The 15,936-nt window shown below is 48.5% G+C and overlaps 1 protein-coding gene across 5 annotated transcripts in view; it reads left to right on the forward strand.

The window, feature by feature from the left end:
• Positions 1 to 15,936, forward strand: part of CUX1 (cut like homeobox 1) — a 336,917-nt gene that overhangs the window by 262,644 nt on the left and 58,337 nt on the right. For 3 of the 5 annotated variants that reach the window (XM_087815583.1, XM_087815584.1, XM_087815587.1), the window contains exons 13-20: positions 1,440 to 1,488; positions 2,251 to 2,347; positions 3,332 to 4,000; positions 5,118 to 5,183; positions 6,489 to 6,590; positions 9,125 to 9,957; positions 11,813 to 11,978; positions 12,511 to 12,567. In XM_087815583.1, the coding sequence (XP_087671709.1) occupies positions 1,440 to 1,488; positions 2,251 to 2,347; positions 3,332 to 4,000; positions 5,118 to 5,183; positions 6,489 to 6,590; positions 9,125 to 9,957; positions 11,813 to 11,978; positions 12,511 to 12,567 (2,039 nt within the window). The remainder of the gene's footprint in view (positions 1 to 1,439; positions 1,489 to 2,250; positions 2,348 to 3,331; positions 4,001 to 5,117; positions 5,184 to 6,488; positions 6,591 to 9,124; positions 9,958 to 11,812; positions 11,979 to 12,510; positions 12,568 to 15,936) is intronic. The other 2 variants (XM_087815586.1, XM_087815585.1) reach the window with 1 other exon arrangement.

Here is a 15,936-nt window from a genome sequence, read left to right on the forward strand (position 1 = left end):
TCCTGCTTCTTCGAGCCCCATCTCAAACTCCTCAACAGATAGGCCCTGTCTCCAGCCCGATGAGGTCTCTCCTGCCAAGGGCCCCACAGGTTTTCTCTTTCTCATGCTTTCTGGATTTGGTCTTCTCTGAAAGAGCCCATGATGTTCATGAGGATGAGGAGCAGAGTGGTTCTGATTCTCCAGTTTCGGGCACATAATAGGTCATTGGTAAATATCTGTTCACTAAATGAAGAGACACTGGTGTTTTTAGTATAAATTAGAGACTCCATCTTCTTATACATAATCCCAGAGAGGCTCTCGGACAAGAATATAGTTGTGACAACGTGATGGCCACTGAGAAAGGACAACTTCCAGATTTCTGTCTCATGGGATGGAGCTGAGTTGGTATTTCCCATAATACCCTATGAAATAAAATTACATGGTTTACCCACATTAGCTCCTCTTCATTCTGTGTTGTTAGTTTACATGAGAAGGGCCACTGCGAAGGTACAACCGTAGAGAAACTAAGCACGGTCAGCTGCTTACCAAACCTCGTTGGTGGCTGTGGCAGAAAGCGGTCTCCCAGGGCCCTGGGCATTTCTACACACTGTACTCTCCTGGTGACACTTCCGTGGAGCTTAAAGAGGGCAGAGGCTAAAGTCATGGCTTTGAGAATGCTGGGAGAACTCAGGTGACCTGTGCCTGGGACGTAAGCCCGCACTCCCACCTTCCCCCTTGTGTGTGAGGGGAGCACCCACGTGGACTCACTTGCCCTTTCCTCCCCAGTAGACTCACAGAAAGAAAGCAGTATCCACACTAAAGGAACGCTGGAAACAGCAGTTTTGGGCACCTGAACTCACTCAGCTCTCAGAGTTGTTGAAACAGGCCAGAGACTGATGTGATCTCAATGATAAAGAGAACAAAGGAGAAATAAACCTGTTCTCCCACACCTTTGTGATGGTGCTCCTTCCCCAGCCCAGAGCTGCAGAGAAGGTCTGTGCCAGCTTTTGAGCCATCCAGCTGTGGGGTCATGCTCTTTGCCCCTTTCCCAATCCCCAGGTACCAACTACCAAGTGAGCATGTGGGGCGACAGCCCTGGGGTGCTGAGATTTCTCTCTCTGGCTTCCTTGTACCAACTCTTTCACCCCACTAAGCTTTACAAATACATTCCACTTACATCAGTGTTATGCCTGTGTTCAACTTTAAAATTATACTCTGAACAGACCTGGTGTGATTCCATATGGAATGATTTACATGCCGGGCAAGAAACTTTTGCTGGCCAACTGCTAGTTGAATAGTTATTCTAGAGACATTATCAGATATAATGCTGCCAGGGAAGTTGTTAAAGTTGTCAGATCGTCCGTTCCTGGAGAGCAGGAGGTTGTGATGTTGATGCTCATTAGTATGGCTGTTACCAAAGGTATGAGTAGGAAATAACCGCCCTGTCTTGCTCTTCGCAGTATTCTGAAGTCCATGGAGTTTACACCATCCGAGGGAGCTGGGACACAGGTACATGGTCTCACTTTGGTTTTAGTGTGTGTGAGCTTCAACATGGCCACAGTGACTGATTGTCCCTAGGCAAGCTTCAGCATCTCAGTATTTGTATGAGACCTCTTGCCTACAGCTGACCTATCATTCCTGAAGAACATTTAACCAAGTTAAAGCAAATTATCTTTATTTAAAAAGAAAAGTTATGTTTTCCAAACTGATAACTCAATTTCAGTGAAATTGTGATTTAAGTTAGTATAAGAACTTGAATAAAAACAATTTCAGATTGTGTTAAGAATCGGCCCAAAAAGGCTGGCTTAGGAACTTTTATTATCTACATAGGCAAGGTGACAATGGCACGTGGTAACCTGGTAGCCAATTAAAATTTAAGTAATCTGATGGAATCCTGCTCCTGATGCCCAGAAAGCAGCTGACTTTTTGTGGCTGGCACCTTTACAATCATTTTCTGACAGGTGTGTGGCTCTCCAGCCCAGCCCGATTGCCAGAGGACGCAGAGGTTTAGACTGTTTGAATTTGGGGACAGAATAGAGAATAGTTGTCTAGAAAAGGAAAAATTACTTCAACTGAATTGATTCCTTTTGGAAAGGAACTTGAGTGTTTTCCTCATATGTATCAGTCATCTTCAGGAGAAGTCAGATTTCTGTAATGTGTCAGAATCAGATAGAGAGTTGGTGGAAAGCTGTGGATCGGGTTGCGGGGCCTGGTCGCCTGGGGAGTGGGAAGGTGGCCGGCCTGCAGTGAGCCCCACTCTGCCTTGTCTAGGACGCAGCCAAGCCCCTGGAGGTGCTGCTGCTGGAGAAGAACCGCTCGCTGCAGTCCGAGAACGCCGCACTGCGCATCTCCAACAGTGACCTGAGCGGTAGGTTCACAGGGTCTCACGAGCCGTGCTCAGTCCCTTCCAGGGTTCGAGGAAGAGGAAGGTGAACCGTGAGTCTGGGCCGATGCATGACGGGGACATCACCAGTTGATGAGAACCTTGACTAATAAGTGTTTGGTCTCCTACTCCTCCTCACTGCTCCTCTCCTTCCCTCCCCCCGCCTGCTTAAAGATGGTCAAGGTGAGACGTGTGGCCGCAGAGTGTCTGCGGAGGCCAGTTAGAGCCAATGTTGCAGGAGGAACACTCAGAGGATGTTGGCTTTCTGATCTTTTCCTAGTTGTGCAGCCTCTCTCTTGTGGTGTTTCGGGGGCTGCTGACAAGGTTAGCCCTGTCCTTCCAGGCTCAGTGGAGCTTTTCTTCCTTTGTCAGGTTTTCCTTGGGAACGCATCCCCCATCCTTAGCCTTTCTTTGCTCATCCCAAAATGGTGGCGTCACTGACTGCTTCTGGTTTTGGCAGCTGGTAAACCGTTTAAAAGTGTCTCGGGCTCCGATGATATTTCATTCTTAAAATGCGTGCCTTCGATCGAGTGGACTTGGTGCAGTGCATTCGCCTCAGAGCAAGTGGTGTGAGAGAATCCGTTGGTCCCAAAATGTCAGTGTTTGCTGCTCCTCAGGTGGGGCCTCCCTGGTAATAGCTCGAATGCCAGAGGCCCACGACTTGTCAACTCTTTACTGTGTGTGGTACCGGCTCCTTGTCACTTTAGGAGATTGAATCTATGTCAAGGGGATTCTCCAGGCTGCAACGTACAAGAAAGGTGCAAACATGAAATGCATGTTGCTTGTTTCCGGGGGGCCTTGTTTGGCTGATTTAAAAATTCAATTGAAAAACAAACCAACACTCCTCATTGGCCCTTGTAAAATATGCACTTTTTTTTTCCCTTTTGTGGGGCAAACTTTGCATTTTGGTCTTGGTTTTTTTTCCCTTTTGAATCCCCCATAATGCATTATGTTTGCCCTTCCTTGTAGGGTCAGCCAGGAGAAAAGGGAAAGACCAGCCTGAGAGTCGGCGTCCTGGACCTTTGCCGGCGCCCCCTCCTCAGTTGCCCCGCAACACGGGGGAGCAGGCTTCCAATACTAATGGTACACACCAGTTCTCACCAGCGGGGTTAACTCAAGACTTTTTCAGCTCATCCCTGGCAAGCCCCAGCCTACCCCTGGCTTCTACGGGAAAATTTGCACTAAACTCTCTCCTCCAACGACAGCTAATGCAGTCCTTCTACTCCAAGGCCATGCAGGAAGCAGGAAGCACAAGCATGATTTTTTCAACAGGTCCATACAGCACAAACTCCATATCTTCCCAAAGTCCATTACAACAAAGCCCAGATGTAAATGGCATGGCCCCGTCTCCCAGCCAGTCAGAAAGTGCTGGGAGCGTCTCCGAGGGCGAGGAGATAGACACTGCAGAAATCGCCCGGCAGGTGAAAGAGCAGTTGATCAAGCACAATATTGGACAGCGCATTTTCGGACATTATGTCTTGGGACTGTCTCAAGGGTCCGTGAGCGAGATTCTGGCCCGGCCCAAGCCATGGAATAAACTGACCGTTCGCGGCAAGGAGCCTTTTCACAAGATGAAGCAGTTCCTCTCAGATGAGCAGAACATCTTGGCTCTTCGCAGCATCCAAGGCAGACAAAGAGGTGAGAGACTTTCATGGGTTGAGCTGGTCACAGAGTGGTGTGTGCGTGTTTGTGTGTGATGAAACATTTGTGCATCACATCAGGTAAAACTCTCTTCGGTTCTACCATTTCCAGAGTTCAAGGGTCAACTGGCATGAGCAAAAGCTATTAGATTTTGGGAGATCTGGCCTCTGAAACTCGCTCAGCACCTCACACATAGTAAACTCAGTATTTCAGTACTATGTATTGAATCGGGAATTACATTACATGCAACATCCCTACATGCTTAGTGTCCAGGGGTCCGATTGGCCCTGGGTGCTGGCCTCGCATGAGGAGTCCTTGGGTACCATCCAGCCTCAGAGCAGCAGCAACAGCTGGGGTAAATCCTCACACAGAGCTGGTTCCATGGGGAGAGCGTATCAACCACGTGTCCTCTTCCCACTGCACAGAAGGGAGTGTGTCCTATGGTCAGCTCTCTTCCAGTGCTTGTGTTCTATTAGTGATTTATTTAGCATTATAAGCAAAACACACCTGCCTTGAGTTAAATTCTTGAAAGCTTCATTAAAACATCCTTCCTACCTACCCTCCATAAAAAGATAAAAGGTCAGTCTGGTCCCTAATTGAAAGAATTCCTTCCCTCTCTAACAACAGGGGATCATTCTGCTAAATCAACAGTGATAGAGAGAGGTAATCTTAGACGCATTTGAAAAACCTTGAAATTTAGGCTCAAAACAAATAGAAAGGAGACATTCGAATAGCGTCAATTTGCACAAAGCACAAGGAGCTTTTTATGGCGATGTTAACTGAAATTGACTGTCTTTGGATGATTAATGTGAGCTTTGTCCCGGGGGCTGGTGGGCGATTCGCTTGGCGGTAGTGCTCCCTCCGTTTGCCCCTGGTGGCGTTGGTGCCACAGGCCTTAGGTCCATCTGATCTCCTTTTGCAGCACAGCCATGGCCTCTGAGGCCAGTCAGCCAGGGAAGGGCCGCTCAGAAGTTTCTAGTAGCTCCCGAGTTGCACAGGAAGCCCTGAGCCCTCGGTAGTGTCAGGTGGCTCAGATTTCATGTCACGCAGCCCATATCGTCAACACCACCATCCCCCTGATTGTTTTGTTCTTACCACACTTGTTTTTCAACAGAGAATCCAGGCCAGAGCCTGAACAGACTATTTCAGGAAGTACCGAAACGAAGAAATGGGTCTGAAGGTATGTTGCAGGCAGGTGTTTTTCTTTGCAGTTAGTAACCTAGGAAGCAGCATGTCCTTAGCTGTGTATTTGGGTTAAAACTGTGCAGTGTAATTCTGGCCTGGAACCTGATGGAAAAACAGAGCTAGTAAGTATAAAACAAAGCACGGGTTCAAGTACACAAGGCCCCTTCCTCCTGAGCTGCTTGCACTCTATCAAGTGCAGAAAAGGTGAGAAGCGGGCTCCACCACTAAGAATTAGTCCCCAAATAAGAATCCTAACCCCCATTATGCTGTTCCCATTTTCTCAGAAGCAGGTGAAAGAATAACCGTTGTTGCTCTGAGAAAAATCATGTGACTAAGTCAAACGAGATACTGCTGCTTCCTTGTACTTTCTTTTAACTCTGAAATACGTTAAAGGTGCTACGGAGTGGACAAATTTCAATCATATTCAGTTTTCCTGTGGGCCCTGGCAAGCCAACCCCCACTGCACTCCTCGGAGTTGCATCTTTAATGGGGTTTGGTCCCTATGGTATGCTGGGTTTTAAATGGTTTGGTGTGGCGGTTTATATTTAGTAAGGCAGTGAAAAATTAAAATATGTGGACAGCTTCCAGAAAGAACTGGGGCCAGCCCCCGGGCCATAGTAGCTTCAGTACATCTGTACTTGTGGCTACTCTGCAAAGCATCATCATGTGACCAAAAGACTGAATTCTTGTCCTTCAGGGATTTCTATAGGCTCCTTTTCTTGTTCATAAATTTTTAAAAGACAGGATGTGATAATAGATTGGAAAATTTTAAGTTAAACCTTCAGCCTCTTTACTTTGTACATCCAAATGATTGATAGGTAATCAGCCTCAACCCTTTACCCTTTTCCATTTTACCTTTTGGGATTCCACTCTCAAATACACATACAGAACCTTGAACATAGCCCCACACCAAAACAGTTGTTAGAAATGCTTTTAAGTGACTCACGAAAACCATTGCCTTTTAATCCTTCATCTTTTTTTATACCAGACTAAATAATTTGCTCTCCATGGTCCCAACCCATGGGTGTCCAGCTTGGGTAAATGAGAGAGCTTGTCCCACTGGCCAAATAACATTTAACGCCAGGTAGATTTGCAGGAAGCTCTTCCTGCACAGGGTCACGGTACCTGCTGTGAAGTTGCACGCACAGCAGGTACAGGTAAATAGGAGGCCATGCCTGCCTCCTTACCATCACCGGCCTCAACTCCTGTGAAATCTGTTTATCAGAATAACATCTTTGTGCAGCACTGGTTTTTGTTCCAGGTGTGGGTTTGATGTCATTGGTGTGGCTTCTCCTTGCAGGTAATATCACCACCCGGATCCGAGCCTCAGAGACCGGGTCCGATGAAGCAATCAAGTCCATCCTGGAACAAGCCAAAAGGGAGCTGCAAGTGCAGAAAACTGGTATGGATTCTACTTCTCTAACTACTGTTTTCCAAACTTAATTAGAATATCATCATGGGCACCCTGGTCAGCAGTAGTTAACTTCAATAAATAAATAAAAATAGGATGTATGTTTTCAAGCAGTTAGGCAGGTGCAGAGGGGAGTAGGCCTGTGTGATATGTATTTTGCTAATAGTCACCACTCTTTTTCTAATGTCATTCTCAGACATTGAGTCAAGAAGGTATCCATGATCTAGGATCTTTTTGACTTACATTAGCCAGTAGTTTGTATCAAGTTTCTTTTTTGAATGCAATATAGCCTTTTGTTATTTGGGTATATACTTAACCAAACACTACCGAAAAAGAATGGGGGGGATAGATTCTTAACAGCTGCTTTATGGAATGAGTGTTGCTAGGAGGAGCAGGGGGTTTTAATGGATGGATGACCGCCTCTGCAGTTAGTCTGCCCCAGGAATTGGCCCCAGAGCTTCCTGAGAGCTGCCTCCTCTAAAAGGAGAGAACTCCCACGGTTCGGTGTTTCTCTGGTTGAGTTTGGAATGAGAAGTGTGCCATGCTGTAGATTCAGCTCAGACCTACTAAAGAGGAAACTGAGTTGCCGAGTTCTCCTCCTGGGGTTCTACACACACCTGCCCTGTACCCATGAGGCCCTGCTCTGCAGAGCCCCTCAGTGAACCCGGTCACGGGCCTCCTGCCAGGCCTGGCTTCAGGCAGCTGAGGATGGGCCACCACCTGGGGTCTCCCTTGGTCACGGGTTCCTCTCTCCAGGCCGCCCACTCCCACATTGCTTATTCAGTGAGTAAACTCAGTGCTCCCTTCTGGGGAGCAGGCCTGGGCTGGCATTTTTACCTGCCTTAAACGAAGTCTTCAAACCAGTTCCTCACAACAACCCTGGAAGATAGATTTTGTTGTCCTATTATTCCTGGTTAATATGCTGAAAGTTAAAATAATATACCCAAACTCGTTAGCTGGTAGACCGTGGATGGAAACTCTAATCTCTCAACTCTTGTCCCAGAGAGCAGCTATTGCCTCCTTGCAGAGATCCCAGAGTAGGAGACAGCGATTCCTTGTGGGATCAAGCCTGAGAGTGGATAGAGCTTTCAGTTTGGTGTGGTTCGTATCGAGGCCAGAGTTGAGGTTTAAGCCAGTCTCTCCTCCAGGTGGCTGAATAAACAGAAAGCTTGCCAGGGCACCCCTGGCAGCATAGAAGATACCCCTCAATTGAAAGTGGAAGGGCCCACCTTGAGGTGTATCACTGTCCTTCCTAAGCGCAGTTTCTCCTTCTGCAGAGGTGGTCTGCCTGCACCCCGAGGACACTGTGAGGGTCATATGAGTTGGAGAAGGGAGGGCCTTCTGTTAACCAGTAAAAGTCAAATCCTCAAGAGGCATTAAAGGTTGTTACTGTTTGAGGCATTTTTAAGCCTCATTTAAAGAAGAGCCGGCTTATATGATTTCCTCCTCCAGATATGAAGGCACATTTCAGAGCTGGCGCAGCTGGAGGGAGAAGCGTTCAGCCTAGCACCTCTCAGCCAGGGCTTCCCTCCACAGTTACCCAGGAGCTGGTTGAAAATGCAGATGCCGGGCCAGCCCCACATTTGCTTCTCAATCAGACATTCCATGGCTGGGTCCTGGGTGTGTGCATCTTAACAAGCCCAGCGGGTGATTCTGGTGCACAGCCCTAGTTAAGAATCCTTTATCTAGTCTGTTACCCATCCCAAGTTTTCCTGAGGCCCAGTGATGATGCCTTGTAACTCCCCCGGGGTCATAGCCCTGGATCTCTGCCCATTGCCCCTCAATGTGGGGCTCAGGGTTGCTGGCCACAGGACAGTCCTACCCACCCAGAAGAGAATCTGGGCTAACCCAAACACGGTCACTTGCACTGGGAGACTTGTCTCTCATCACCACTGTAAACAGAAATTATGTTTTTAAAGTTTGACAAAACCAGTAGAATTATAGAATATAGCACATAAGAATATTGTTTTAGCCTGGCTGGGCGTGGCTCAGCAGTTGAGCATTGACCTAGGATCCAGGTGATCCGGGTTCGATTCCCAGTCAGGGCACATGCCCGAGTTGTGGGCTGCAGCGGATCAATGACTCTCTCATCATTGATGTTTCTCTCTCTCTCTCCCTCTCCTTTCCTCTCTGTGAAATCAATAAAGATATATTAAAATATATATATATATATTGTTTTAAAATCATCAGGGAAAGGAAGTCCTGGATGGACATCACTGAGTGTTTGCATACCCCCCCCCCCCCCAATCATACTCGTGGTAATAAAGCCTTTCGGTTGGTAATAGAGGCGTGGCGTGCGGGGGCGGGGTCACGGAGCGGTAGCGTTAGGCCTTTTGGCACAGCTCAGACACGATGCATGAATGTCTCACTGATGGGGCACATGTTGGACAAATAAAGCTGTGTGGTTCTCCCAAATAACCCGCATTTTGTGGTAGGTCAAGTTAGGAAGTGGAGTGAGAGAAGCATGTTCCCCACCAAAGGTGGCGGTTGGGCCACCTTCTAACCTCTGCGTTTGCTCCGTGCAGCAGAGCCCGCCCAGCCTTCGTCCGCATCCGGCAGCGGGAACTCGGACGATGCCATCCGCTCCATCCTGCAGCAAGCCCGCCGAGAGATGGAGGCCCAGCAAGCCGCCCTCGACCCCGCCTTAAAACAAACGCCACTGTCACAGGCTGACATTGCCATCCTGACCCCCAAGTTAATATCCACCTCGCCCATGTCCTCGGTGTCCAGCTACTCTCCTCTCGCCATCTCCTTGAAGAAGCCCGCCTCCGCGCCGGATTCCAGCACCTCCGCTCTGCCCAACCCCCCCGCCCTCAAAAAGGAGTCCCAGGACGCGCCTGGACTGGACCTCCAGGGAGCCACCGACTCTACACAGGGCGTCCTGCGACACGTGAAGAACGAGCTGGGCCGCAGCGGCGGGTGGAAGGACCACTGGTGGAGCACCGTGCAGCCGGAGAGAAAGAGCAGCACTCCTTCCGAGGATACTAAGGTCGAAGAAGCCAGCAGTGGGAAAGAAAAAGGCAGCAGCCAGGCGCGGGCTGAGCGCAGCCAGCTGCAGGGACCCTCCTCCTCCTCCTCCGAGTACTGGAAAGAGTGGCCCAGCGCAGAGTCACCGTACTCCCAGAGCTCAGAGCTGAGCCTGACCGGAGCCAGCCGCAGCGAGACACCCCAGAACAGCCCTCTGCCCTCCTCCCCGATCGTGCCCCTGTCTAAGCCCGCCAAGCCCTCTGTCCCTCCACTGACCCCCGAGCAGTATGAGATCTACATGTACCAGGAAGTGGACACCATCGAGCTCACCCGGCAGGTGAAAGAGAAGCTGGCCAAGAATGGCATTTGTCAAAGGATCTTTGGGGAGAAGGTAAGGGGTTCAATTTGGGGGCTTGGGATTTCCCATCTCTTTTCATTGCTTAGAACTAAGTATCTGAAGGATGTTGCTATCACCCATTGAATTAATCAAAGAGCATAATGGGTTGTCCATTCCCAAACTTCTGGAAAGGCTGGCTGGTGAATGTTCCATTTGCTGCCTCCCTTTGGGGACCAGATTCCCTAGGTTAGACCCTCTCACCTACTGTGCTCTAGCCCACTCAGTCACACTTTGAGGGAGATGGTAAAGTTGCCATTTTGACAACTAAGGAAACTGAGGCTCAGCGAAGTTAACTAGCTGCATGCCCCAAGCTGGCAGGTGACCAAATTCAAGTCCTGCTTCTGCTGTCAAGTGCAGCCCAGAGGCACCTCTACAGGCTGTTTTGGCCCAAAAAAGATCTGATCACATGGAGAGACGACCAACGAGCAGAGAACACAAAGGCTATATAAAGCATAATTGTACCTTTCTCATAGTTCAGAAGGCACTTGGTATTGTCTGGCCAGAAGTGAAGTGAATTGCCCAGGAATGCACAGCTGGAGGTGGCACGGGCAGAGCTGCCCAGGGCCCTGAAAGCCTTGTTTCCACACCATCCTTCCCTCACAGTGGTTTGTGGATGAGCTCCCAGACCCTTTCTGTTCTTGGCACTTCCTGGTAACCAGATTCTAAATAATGGGGATTTATCAGGCCTGTAAAATATAAGAAACATTATACCCCAGGATCGTTTTAGATTAAGTAATGAATGCTGAGCATAATGAACAGCTCTCATTCCCCTAAAGGCAGCCTCCCTGAGAGGCGTGTGGCTAGGTCAGCAGTGGCCCTCAAGACACCCACCCACCCTCACCCCCACACTGGCCTGCCTTCAGTTCAGTGTTTGCAGTGTAGGGTGTCATAAATCCTTACAATGCCTGATTGCTATCTCTTTGTCTTGATTGTATAAAAGGTGATGAGGGGAATAGAAATGAGGATGACAACTTAAAGTCCCTTGAAATTTCTAGTTCAGTGTTGCAAAAATATCATTTCAGAACATTTAAATAGACATTTGTGCTCATGCCTTAAATTTAGCAGACTTAATAATGTTGAACTTGTTTGGCCCATGAGTGCAGTTTATTCTGGAACTTGAGAACTTTTCAAAAGACTGATCGGATGCAGCCCCTAAATATCCCTGGGCTGCATCTGTGTCCTGTGGGGTGTGTTTGTGCCCATACATATGTATGGCCATATGTGAGCATAAGAAAACTCGGGAATGTATGTGCAACTTTGTCGATCGCCTACAGTGAGTTTTACTCCCAGACTGGCTCCCCCATTGCCACCAGTTCACCTCTGGGCCCCCATGGCAGAGCAGGATGTGATCAGAGAGAGCGAATCTTTCTAAATGCCAACTTGGCCCAGCACCAGCAAAGGAGATTGGCTTCCAACATCCCGCCAGCATCCGCTGCTTCTGCCTGTAAAGGGGTCCTTGGCTCCAGCACCTCAGCCTTTCCTGGCGCCACCAGGCAAAGAGCAAGATGGTTTCAATGTTTCCTCTTGGGTTGTCAAGACGACCCTGCAGCCTTGGCAGGATCAAGACCCCACCCCTCCCTTTCCCAGCCTGCCTCTCCCTGGGAGCTGAAAGCTGTGATTATAACTATGGCTCCTCATGCCAGGGCCTCAGCCCACCGGTGAGCTTGAAAAGCTTATTCCCCCATCCCCAGCTGTCCCCATCCTCCAGGCAGTGTGCCTTGCCCATAAGCACACTCCCTGTGTGTCCTCTGTCACACCTCCCTCGCATTTCGTGCATATCACTAAAGCATTTTGCGGCCTCATGTTCAATCCTGGGCGCTGATGCAATGGTCTTTGTCTGCCACTCCAGGTGCTGGGCCTGTCCCAGGGCAGTGTCAGTGACATGTTGTCCCGGCCAAAGCCATGGAGCAAGCTGACCCAGAAAGGCCGCGAACCCTTCATCCGGATGCAGCTCTGGCTAAATGGCGAGCTGGGCCAGGGTGTCCTGCCAGTCCAAGGACAGCAGCAGGGGCCAGGTGAGGGCAGCCCTGGGCTGCTATGGGGAAAGGGAAAGGGGAAGGGGCATCTATGCAGGGAGGCGGCCAACCACATGGCACTGGAGGCAGAGAACTGCCCCCCTTCCTCCACCACCTGTTGCCATGGGACTGACTTCAGTTTTTAGGAGAGAGAAGATTGTGCCTAGCTAATTTTATAAGCAGCAGAAAATTAGTTACCAATTAAGAAAATGCTGTTTATACATAAATATAGGTAAAAGTCAAGTAGCTAAATCAGGGAATCAGGAAAGAAAATCAGCCAAAAGCACAGAGGTGGAAGATATCACGGGTGATGGCTTCTGCCTATTCCCTAGCCTGGGTCCTACCTTCCACCAGCAGCACATTGCCAGCCTGTGTGGACCCCACATCCTGGCCCCTCCCCATAAGGAGTGGGGAACCTTCCCTTAGGCCTTTGGGACCTTATGCTGTTCCCCTTCTGCTGCACTCGGTGCATTAGGAAGCTTTAAACCGCTGGGCTTTTTCCTCATTTAATTGTATTCTTTTTCTTATTTAGTCCTCCATTCTGTGACGTCACTACAGGACCCTCTGCAGCAGGGCTGTGTGAGCTCAGGTAACTAGCCGATTCCTGTTGTTTCGTATGAAATGTTTCCCTGCCGTGTTATGTTTTACTGTCCTCTGGCCTGGATTGGGGAGACTCGAAAGATCCCTCGTTCTGGATCATGGAGATGAAAATACGGTATGCTGTTGGCAGATTGCTTTCCTCATGTTTGTAGTTTCTGATGGGGAGAGAGAGGGTTGGCAGCTGAGTGCAGTTCCTGCAGTGTTTTCTTGCTCCTCGCCACATTCTTTCATCAGTCTATTGGCTTCTAGGTCTGAAGCCCTGTGTCCAAGGCTGGGGGCTGTGGTTCGAATCTGTCCTGTGCTTGGGACTTCCATTAATAGGAGAGCACAAGAAATGGGCAATATCGCTCTCCCAGTGGGGTCATGGTAGAGAGCATTCGAGTTCTGAAAGATGCTTGACCGCTTCCAGCAAGAAGGAAATGAAGGCAGGCAGAGTGGCAGTTAAGTGTGTGACTGGGTGAAGAGCCAGTGACACTCAGCAGAGTGGGGCTGAGGCCGAGGATCCAGCCTTGGAGCAGGTGATGGAGGGCCTGGAATTTGGGCAGAAATGACATCTGAGAGCTGCAAAGTCCTTGAGGTGGTACCTCTGCTGTAGGGCCCCCTAACTGCAGTGCTTGGGTGCAGCCAGCCGGGCTGACCCACGTGCCCATGCTCCAGATCCCCTCCTGTGTCCTTCCTGGGCTCCCACGTGGGCAGAGCTTTTCTCACCCAGCTTTCAGGAACAGCCAGCATCATGAGCTGTTCCTCTTTTTCCCTTTCTTTATTTTTCTAAACATCTTGATTAGTCTCCATATCCCATTGATTCATTGAAAACACAAACAAAGCTAAGTGAGGAGCGTGAAGCCCGCCAGCCTGCTGGAAGTTTTACGAGGGAAAACATGTGTAGGGAGGGAACAGCTGGGCGGCAGCGGCCGCAAGCGCTGCAAGATGCCAAACCCACGCACAGATGCAGCCAGAGTGCGTCGGGTGCAGCGAAGTTCCCGGTTGGGGTTTTTTGTTTTGTTTCTCGCGTCCCATTCTGATTTTAACCAAAGTGGAGGTTGGAAAGCTGTATCTTGCCTGAGCCGTAGGTTTCTTGGCTGGGCATCTAAATGGGGTAGTTGTCCATCTGAAGAAGGATTGGGTAGGCCTCCTCCCTTCATTTCTGGGCTGGCCACGTGCTGGAGAACTTGGACAGTACTGGCTCACATTCAGAATTCATCAGGGAAGATAACGGACATAGTTGTTTGTACTAGAGTTTGCGGGTGTTTGCATGGAAAATCAGCCTTGCCTCTTGCTCTAAAAGAAAGTTGGCCTCCTCTTAAACTCTTGAGAGCATTTGCTGCCTCACCAGAGTCAGGACTGAACTTGGCAGAATGTGACTAATGTTTCTTAGATCAGAATCCCTCGTTTCTAAATAAAACAGGAAACCTGCAGTTCCAAGTCGGTTACGATCAATGCCAAAACCTTCTCTGTGTCCGAACAAATCTTGGAAGAATGGCTTTTTTCCCTTTTGTTGTATGGAAGGTAATCGCTACCGTGCTGGAACATTCATATAACAGCCACATTTCCAACCTAAGAAAAACACACAGGGCTCCTAAGAGGAATGTAAATGATATTTGTAAGATATCAAATTACTTTATAAAATAAAGTGATGTAAGACTCTTGGGGAGTCTGCAGATTGGAAGAGGGAGGAAGGGGGGAGGCGGTGAGCCTCCGGATAAAAGTGAGCACTATAGAACTTTCTAGTGGTTTCTGTAAAGAAGGGCAGGTGGGCCTCTCCCCGTGTCTTCTCAGCAAGATAGGAGATGGAGTACAGATCACTTACCCAACACACCCATTGTCAATCAGCAGAAGGGAGCCATCAGTATAATGATTGTGGTGATTGGTGAAATATGGAAAAATATTTCTTATATCCTAGGAAAATACAAACTTTTAAAAATTGTCATGGTAGCTAAGCAAAAATACTTTTCTGGATCAAGAAAGGCTAGAAAGCGCTTCAAAATTGGAAGAAAGATTATTGTACAGTGGCAGGATTTGGCTGGTAGTTTTCCTTGTTTGAAATTCCTTTACTATCATTGTCATTCCTTAAGAATGTTTCTAAATATTAAAGTAGCTGTGCTTTTCAGTATGTGGAATTTAGATTCAAAATATAGAATTATAATGATGGGAGATCATTAGGATGAATAACTATAGGAGACTCCAGAATCTTCCTTGACAGCTTAAAAAAGTAGTGTCTCTGAGGAAGCATTCAGTATTGCTCTCCAAAAGCAAGGGGGTGAAGCCCCTGATCCTGGGACTTCCTCAGGATTCTGAGCCCCTGTTCTCACCATGGCTACCCCGGAATCCTTCCAAGAGACTCCCAGACCCAGAAGGATGCTTTGTCCTTGGTGGTGGCTTCATGAGGCTTCTATCCCGAGGCAGCTTGGCTGAAGGAAGGTAATTCCAACCCTGGGTTGGTTTGTACCTGAATATTGGTGAGAATCCAGGCTGCCCAACTAGCCTGGAGTTCAGTTTAGCCTCCCAGGTGTAGGACTTTGGAAGACTTGCCTTCTGTTCATAGCCCTTTAGTAAGAGCTGTAGTTTTGTTGCTGAGATGGTGTAGAACTAATTCATGGCTCTGTGCTTAGTTACCATGGCGATAAGGTGCCCCAGGAGTGGAATGGCCTCACTCATCTAAACAGCAAACTGCTGACACAGGAATCTATTTTCCTCACTAAAGAATTCCTGTCCGCCTCTTTCTGCCCAACTCTGTTGCCCCTCATCGTCTCCATTTTCCTTAATGATTTGTATGTCAAATTTGCTGATTAGTTTTACAATAAGGAGAGAGAAACAAAACTGAAGTTTCAGTCGCATCATTTTTTTCCTCTTGGTGGTTATAGCCATTTCAGAATGCTCCTTTGATGATCTTGAGCGTTGGGGTGATGGCCTTGGGCATTAAGGAAAGTTGATGCCATTTTCAGCTAGTGGCCTGTGCCTTTTGTTGGAAGCTGTCAGGGCCTTGAAGAGTAAGGAGTGCAGAGGGTTCTATGCCAGTCATATGAAACTTGTTTTAAAAACAAGTGGTTAAACAACAGAGCTTTCCCGGTAGTCTAGTTTTCTACAAACATTTTTATGTTGTCTTCTTTCAAATTCCCAATGTCCTGTTTCGTGGGAAGTGGGGGAGGTGGTTACATACAGGGTCTCTTTGATCTAATATGGCAAACCTATTTGAAGGTAGAATTGCAGCTAGTCCTTTGGGGATTGGTTCTCTAAGTCTCCCTTTTGTTTGTCTTCCATCCCAGGTATCATCCATCAGCTTCCTGAGCACTGCTTAGCAATAGCAATGCCCCGGGGGAAGCGAAGGAAGCACTTATATAAGAGAGGGAGGGGCCTAGCA

Source organism: Miniopterus natalensis, chromosome 3 (genome assembly GCF_054644295.1).
Source record: "Miniopterus natalensis isolate mMinNat1 chromosome 3, mMinNat1.hap1, whole genome shotgun sequence".
Lineage (NCBI taxonomy): Eukaryota > Metazoa > Chordata > Mammalia > Chiroptera > Miniopteridae > Miniopterus > Miniopterus natalensis.